This window comes from Solanum pennellii, chromosome 8, assembly GCF_001406875.1.
Source record: "Solanum pennellii chromosome 8, SPENNV200".
NCBI lineage: Eukaryota > Viridiplantae > Streptophyta > Magnoliopsida > Solanales > Solanaceae > Solanum > Solanum pennellii.
In genome coordinates, this window is record NC_028644.1 from 49,692,503 (window position 1) to 49,700,998 (window position 8,496).

Consider the following 8,496-nt stretch of genomic DNA (forward strand, 5'->3'; position numbering starts at 1 on the left):
ATGGTTCCCTTTATCATCTTATTATTATTGTTTCTATATTAGATATGTCTAGTTTTATTAATGCATGTTATTTGGGTTTTAGATTGCCTACTAGGACTAATGGTAGGTTCCAATCATGATTCGATTTTGGGGCATGATACTGTCTGCACTTGTTACTAATTTAAGTTGTTCTTTTATTCATACAAGTTCATTGTGTGTCTACTAATATTACTTTTTGACCTTTTTCTGAGTGTAGATAGGGATCCAGAGTCTTCTAGCCCAAACATCTTTTCCATTAATCTTGAACTTAGCAATAGGTTTTGTGCTCAAAATCTGATCAATGGTTGAAACATCACGAACCACCATTTGAGAATATAACAAATGTTTTGATGAAGTTGGTGGAAGCATATGCACATCCTCAACACAATCTCTATATTTTGAGTTAAAGAGTTCAACCACTTCTTTTTTAATCATATGTTCACTCCTTGATAATGTCAATAACATGGTCCTATCGTCAAATTGTGATTTAGGTTTCAAGGACCAAATATTTTCTAGTGGTTCGTTCTTATTCGGGATAATGTAATCCAAACTTTTGAGAATCAATGTTATGGTACCAAATGTTTGATGAGGGAATCCAGGGACATGGATGGGAAAATTCATGGGCACCTTTGGATATCCTTTTGACAAGACCCAAACTAAAATATCTGCAAAAACGATGGAACATACATCGTTCAAGTAATTTTTTATTCCACTTGTCATGGTGAACCTAATTTTGTAGAAATATTGGAATGAAATTGCTCTATCCATCACCATAGCAGTAATTGCCATACCCCTTGCTAGATTTGATTTAGGGGGAACCTTTGATTGCACCCACTTCAAGCACATGACCGCTTCTTTTGCCAGTAGATTGATTTCCATAATAGGTACATCTAAAAATTTAACAATTAAATTCAAACAACTCGCATGGTTACGTAGCCATAGCCATATATCCATTGCTAAAAGAGACACACCTGGATCATGATGTAAGATCAGAACCAACCTAATGAAGAGTTCTTGATCAAAACTATGGAATGAATGCACGTCTTTGAGGGTGATGCTTGTTGATTCCATTGTTGTGTACCAGAAATGAAAGGGTGATCCCGTAGCCATTATATAACATTGGAAGGAGTGACTTTAAATTTGTTAGACTTTTTTGTTCCTTAATTCACTTGCCAAAATTAATTTGTAGTTAATGAAGATACAACTCCTTATGCTTAATCTACTTTACATTTTATGATTTATTATTTACTTACCAAAAAGAAAAATTTTAATAAATGGTGTATACAATTTTAGATTTGGCATTTTATCATTTAATTTTATTGACTTGAACTAAGTTATAGTGAGTAAAATAAGGATAGAATTCTGTATGAATCCACATAGCTATATGGTAAGCTAAAGAGTTAATTATAATGGTGCGTTATAGTATTTTGAGTTTTTGAACCCCTTTTTAGATTTCTCTAGTTAACGTTTGTAGGTTCATGTTATTAGACACTTAAACATGTCTAATATTGAACAAGTAGACACACAAACATTAGAGACATTGTCTTTGAATCCCAAAGACTTCGCATGGTTAGAGACAATGAATTATTCTTGAATCAAATGTATGATGAGTTAGAGATTTCGACTTATTTAGGGCTTTATTTTGATCATTTTAGTATCCTCAAATGCCTAATTTATACTCTAAACTGATATTAAAGTGTTGATTTGCAACATTTAAGGTTAAGAAACCATGTAAGGTTACTATTGGGCAAAAAGAAACAAACAAGCTAAAAAAGTGAAGAAAAGCGATCCTGGTGATCACCAAGACCCCAAGGCGAACCGCCGAGTATCTCTTTAGCCCATCCAAATTTCAAGTGTGCCTTCCCTGGAAATAACGAACTTGGCAACAAAAGCAGGTAGTCGGCGTATCGCCGATCTAGTCTGCGATGGCAACCTCAATCGTCTAAAGTCACCAAACCTTGAAGACAAATGGCCAATGCAAACCTACGATGGAAGGGATCAAAGGGAGAATCATCAACCAGTTCAGTGAGGCCCGACTTACCTCGCCCAATGACCTTTTAGGCCAAAAGTTGGAGAACAACAAATTGAATTATAAATTTTTTTTTTGAGATTTCAAATTTTCTCTTAGTTTTTGAGTTCCATTGAAGACTTTGAAGCTTGTGAGGACTTTGAAGCTTTTGAGGCTCAAACTTGAAGATTTACAAGTGGATTTTTGAATTTATTCAATTTGGAACATTGTAAAGACTTGAAACCTGTATTTAGATCATGACTAATGTGTTTGGTAATCAATTCTCTATTTTTATGATGTGTAGCTAAAACCCCAATTTGGGGTGTGAGCATGTGTTTGCTATTTATTTACCGTATGGGTATTGTTTTTAAATGATGAAATTTTTGTGTTAATGTGGGTTTAATCAATAGTTGTGTTTAAACCTAGGAATTGTAATTGCAAATGCAATTCTAGCATAAAGTTCTTGGCTTGCTTGAGAGCGAGCTTTTAGAACTAAAGCTTTTGATTAATGAATGTAGGTATTGGGTTGATATGATTTTAATTTGAGAGAGTGAATCTTAAACCCAATTCTACCCGTATAGCTCGAGAGAGTGGATATTTACCTTGTTAATGTAACATTCCAGAAAATCATATGTTTAACGAAAATCCCAATAGGTTCTTAAGAATGTATATCACGGGTAAATATGCATCCCAATTCCCAATATTTAGAAATATTGGGCATATTAGAAAATTATGGGCATAGTAGAAAATGTTGGCTTATAGAGTGTTAGCCGAATTTTCAAGTATCTATGGGTTTGTGTAATGAATGTACCTGAAATGAAGACCCTAAGAAAATTAACAAGTCGTCTTTACAAATCACATGAACTACTAGGCATCCAGTGTCAAGCCTAGTACCATAACACATGACCATTTAAAAGAATAATGTAGATTAAACAGTGCGCAAGGACAAAGTGAGAATCCTTGGGAAAATAAGTAAACATTCTCAAATGAACAATAAATAATAATTATTTAGGAAATTGCAACCAACCGATGTGCAAGCACATGTGCAAGAACATGTGAAGATGCTGCCAAAGAGGGGGACCACCCTAACCGAATTCGGTTAGGGTAGTTAGGGGGAAAACGTGCACAAAGGACTACTCCATGTGGGTCCTAACCTCCATACCAATTATACAGTCTAACCTACTGCCCTAAATAAGTAAATAAACTAGGACTAACCTAATTGGATCCATTAGTGCACCCGACAACCTAGGACCAAAATTGGGTTGACACTAACCTTGTACTAGTTAAAGAGACAACCTCGTACCTAACCTAGGATGGTCCAAAAAAATTAGGGGTACTTTAGTAATTACCCTAGGTTACCTAATTAATTAATTTAGCAAATTAATTAATTAATTTGAAAAGACTAAAAAACCGAAATAAAAAGGAAATTTTTAGATTTCGGTTAAGACAAGAAAGTGAGAACCTAGTACCTAACCTAGGATGGTCCAAAGAGTTAGTTAAGATCCTAACGACTTAAGGGTACTTAATTAATTACCCTAGGATACTTAATGAAATAATTATTAAGCTTAATTATTTAATTTAAAGGGGAAAAACCGAAATCACAAAGCAATATCTAGATTTCGGTTAAAACAAGAAAAAGACATTCTAATACATAATCTAGGATGGTTCAAAGGATTAGTTATAGTTATTATGACTTGAGGGTACTTTAGTAATTAAATTAGGTCAATTAATTAATTAAATTATCTATTTATTTAAATTAAATTAAGGATTAATACCGAAATTCTTACACTAACCTAGTATAATTCAAGAAACGTCCTAGTACTTAACCTAGGATGGTCCTAAAGGGTTGATTATAGTTCCAATGAATTAGGGGTACTTTAGTACTTACCCTAGGTATCTAAATTAATTAAATTAAGGATTTAATTAGTTAATATAAAGTCAAAATGTTTCCCTAAACCAAACTCAACACCAATTTCCAGATTTGACTAAGTGTTATGTTCTTCTATCGTTAGTCAACTTAGGAGGGGCGTTTTAGTAATAAGTTAAATAATTTATTTAATTAAATTATTAAACCCTAAGTTGAATGAGTCAATATAAGTTCATAAACCTAAAAATAACTTTCAAACTCATAGACAAAAAGGACGCAAAAACAGTAAGCAACGAACGCAAGAAAAAGGCAGAAAATTATCAATTTCTCTAGGGCGATTTCAAGGTTTCTTCAAAGTTTCGTTCAAGGTGGTCTTCGTAGATTAAGTTCTACATAAGGTGTGGGTTTCTCTCCTGGACTTCTTTCTCCAAAAGAAATTTCTTTCGAATGATTCAAAGATCTAGAAAACTAGGGTTGTTTCCCGTCGTTCTTGTCGAACTCCTTTCCCTAGTATCCTTGTTACGATTTCAATGTTTAATAGGTTAGAAATCATGATGTTTGTATGTGGTTCTAGCTGATCTTAATGTGTATGGTTTTGGATTAAATAATGATTGAATGAACCTATTAATTGGACTCGTTTGATGCTAAGTGTTATTATGTGAATTAAAAGAATGATACTATGTTAAAGATATGTTCGAAAATATTATATATGAAGATGTTACGGTCTGTTGTGCATACTTGTTGTCAATATGAGGTTATAAAGATGATATATTCATCAAATGCTAATATTATTCTGTCCAAGATGTTTTAAATAATGTTATGCCTAAATTAATGTTATAAGGCTAGCTAAAAAGATCTATGTGAAATCATAATTTGAGTGAATGTTTGCCTTATGTAAATAAAATGGCTAACAAAAACATTGTTCAAAATTTAAATGGGAATTGGCTATAATGTTATTTCTAAATAAGTAAAAGATTGGCTAATGTATAATGTATAAAACTTAAGCATGTTGAACATGAAAATTGGCTTATGCCAACAAATATGGTTATGAAATCTATGCCCAATTGTTTATGCCAATACTAATTGTATGCCAATAAAATGGATAACGATACATTGTCTAAAAGGATGCATGTACATGGCTATAATCTTATGTTAAATAATTAAAAGATTGGATAATGCTTCACACATATTAAATGTAAATATTGAACATACGTAAAATTGGCACATGCCAACAAAAATGGTTATGTAGTTTAATATTCAAAGGTTGAGGCCAATAATTATCATATGCCGATATTGTGTAGTTAGAGTAAATGATAATATAAGCACTTCTAAACTAATTCAATGAACCCATAATCAAGGGTATGCCACTCATTGGGACAACTCCCAACATGCTCTAAAGAATGACATGTTCATGAAACTAATTGAATGAAGTTCTCATCGTCCATAAATGATGATATGAATCTACTACACTAAAGTAAGTAATGTGAGTTATAATATAATTAAAGGGGTCTAAAGTAAGTAAGTGACCAGAATGGGATGTTAAACAAAGTGAGACAAGTCTCATTACACCTAAGCTACTATGTTAAAAGAATACTCACGTATGAAGGTGTTAGAATGTGTGAGCCAGTCTCATCAACACCAAAGGATGATATGTAAGGAAAATTCACATTTCATCAATGTAAGTAAGGATGACCAGTCATAAATAGAGTAATTAAATCTCAATCTAGAAGCAAGTCTCCATGATGCTTGAGTCAATACTAGAACATAAAGAAGAAATGAATATTCACGTAATGAGGTGAGTAATTATGTTAATCTATGATGCTAATGAAAATGGTGACGACATTATAAGAGGGTAATATGAATGGTGAGACAAGTCTTAACCAACCCTATGTAAAGGTCTCTAAAAGTACTCACCTAAGAGAGTGTTGAATATCAAGAGACAAGTATCAATCAAACTCTACATGTAAGTGTAAGGACAATTCATACTTAATACTAATGATGAGATGAAAATCATCCAATGAGCAATGATGCTCTCATGTAGAAGCCAACTTCCATGATGTATGAGTTGAATGTAATGGAACTTTATATTGAGCACCGATAGGCTAGATATGAGCGCCGATGCCTTCCTTCGAGAAGGGCGGAGGTTCACGTAACTCTCATGAGATGAGACTGTCCGACATGCCGGGTATGGGTCTCCTTATATCTCCTAGTCTTTGAACCTATACTGCCAATATAGTGATCTAGCAGGGTTCGACTCCCTATATACGCTAGCATGTTTGGGTCACTTTGTTCGGTGATTCCACCTCTTTTCGGTGTGGGGTAGAGACTGGATTTCATGATGCTCAAATGATCTATGTCGGTTAAGGTTAAAGTTCCTAAAGAAAGAATGAGGCCAGCCTCAAAGTATGAAAGATAATGAAATTAACTTACCGAAGGTGTTTGTGCAAGACAATCAGGAGGTCAAATCAGATTCAATTAATGACGTTAGGTCATTCTTGGTCATTGCACTTCATGATCCCGATGAGAGTCTTAAACTTCATCCTATGTTTACATCAGCCTACGAATAAATGAAATGAATAATGTAAAGTACGAATGAACGAATGAAGCAGACTATGTGTTTGCTAAATAAGGACCTCGGGTTGAGGTCCCATATGTTTGGCCCTCACTTGAGATGTCTTAATGCTACATCAACGATTCCAAAGTCTCTTGTATATGAAATGTTTAATATATAAAACATGAAAGAAATGAAATCACTGGCATGATCAATATATAATTGCTTATGAAGGTAATGAATATATAGTGTAAAGAATGACTCACTATAAGGTAGGGAAATCATTCCTTATTCCTTGGATTACTTACATCGATTCATTGTGGGTATGAGACTATAATGAATTATTGCACTTGTAAGTAAAACATAAAACCAAAAAAATTATTGAACTACACAACAAGAAGAACAAAAAGACTTATTAATCTAAAATAAGAAGAAAAAAATGAAAAATAATCTAAGTGTACAAAGAGGAGCTCTCAACCTAAGAAGAACAAAAATCTCAAATCTTCGCCCGAGTTGTTCTAAGATTATGTTGATGATACTAATATTTTGTAAGCATATAGAAAATGAGTTGTGTGCTTTGAATGCATTATTTACATCATATTCATACCACATTTTCAACTAACAATTAGGGAAGTCTAGTGACTAGGCTTTCAAGAAATAACATGTTGTTTAGGAAGAGCTTTCTTTGATCATGCATAGCATTATGTGTATGTGTGCATACACCCATACTTAGTACAAGTGGTTAACTAATCCCTACTATTTACTATTTTATAGATGCGGTTTAAGGGACAGAGTGACGACTTTTGCAACGGTTTGGACATCAGCGTTTCTCCAGACCATTTGGTAGGTCCTCTTGATTTTGAGGATGCTACAGTTTTAGTCTAGCCTAAGTTTTAGACAAAGATAGTGGATGTTGTTCCTAGCGTTTCTTTAGTACTTTCATTTCGAAGCATTTGTAATAAGACCGTGTTTGTCAAACGTATTTATGATATATTCTTATTCTATTTTGAATTTTGATACTTATGATAGATGGTTGTTACATTTATGTTGATCTTAGTATATGATGAATTCATGAAGTAACTATATTCTGTTGCGATTTGGATTCCAGAATCTGGGTCGTGATAAACTTGGCATCAGAGCATGAGGTTAAAGTACCTAGTAACTAAAGCTCAACACAACTCCGTTACGTAGTTTCTAGCTTATGGTTGTGAAGTGCGCCACAATCATGACTTAGAGACTACGTGATGATAGGAAATTCTCCCTTCTTCTACTCTTTATCGTGCTATCTAGAGCTTTGACACTTTATGTCAATATAAGTATCTAACTTCTTTATTGTGTGAATTCCTAGAAGAATTCACACAATAATTAGGATGGCCAAGTGGTCTAAGGCGCTAGGCTCAAGATCTGGCCTACCCAGGAGGGTCCATAATGGAAATGCCCAATGTGGATGAAAGACATGTGGTGAGTGTTGTTGTTCGCATGGAGGTGAATGCATGGTAATGTCTAAAAGCCTGTTATGAGTATTGATTAGGAGGAGAAGGATAATTTGGCTACATACCAACTCAAGAATATGGCTTATACATGGATTTGCTTCATAAGTGTTATGTTATAATAGACTATAGAAACATGGTAGTAAGGATTGAGTTTCCAAATAAGTTGGGCTAAAATGAGAAGGGCGTTGTTCAAATAAAACAGGCCAAGGCAGATGCTCAGCCTCTGCCAAATGATGTAGCTGAACCCCCAAGAGAAACCGGTTCTATGCGTTGAAAGGAAGAGAGGAACAAGAGAAGTCCACGGATGTGGATAATGGTAACTTGCTTGTCTTCTCGTTTCCTATTTATGCATTATTAGATCTAGGATCTACCTTGTCTATGGTAACTACTTTTGTTGCTAATCAATTTGACTTACCTCCTGAGATCTTAGATTAACCGTTTCTAGTAAGTACTCCCATAGGAGATAGTGTTAAGGTTGAAGGGGCATGTAGAAAAATAGATGGCATAGTGGCAAGTCCCTTTGAAATTAAGTTGGGCGTCATTAGGTTCAAATCTTAAG

General features: G+C 34.1%; 1 protein-coding gene across 1 annotated transcript; it reads right to left on the reverse strand.

Annotated features, from left to right (window-relative positions):
- Positions 1-207: 207 nt before the first annotated feature.
- LOC107027679 lies at positions 208-1,089 on the reverse strand. Its single transcript, XM_015228777.1, has one exon. It carries the CDS (start codon positions 1,087-1,089, stop codon positions 208-210), a length of 882 nt encoding a protein of 293 aa, XP_015084263.1.
- Between the last annotated feature and the right edge of the window lie 7,407 nt (positions 1,090-8,496).

What these genes read in the sequence shown, in the direction of transcription:
- LOC107027679 (XM_015228777.1), bottom strand. Translation starts at nt 1,089, where the DNA reads ATGGAATCAACAAGCATCACCCTCAAAGACGTGCATTCATTCCATAGT.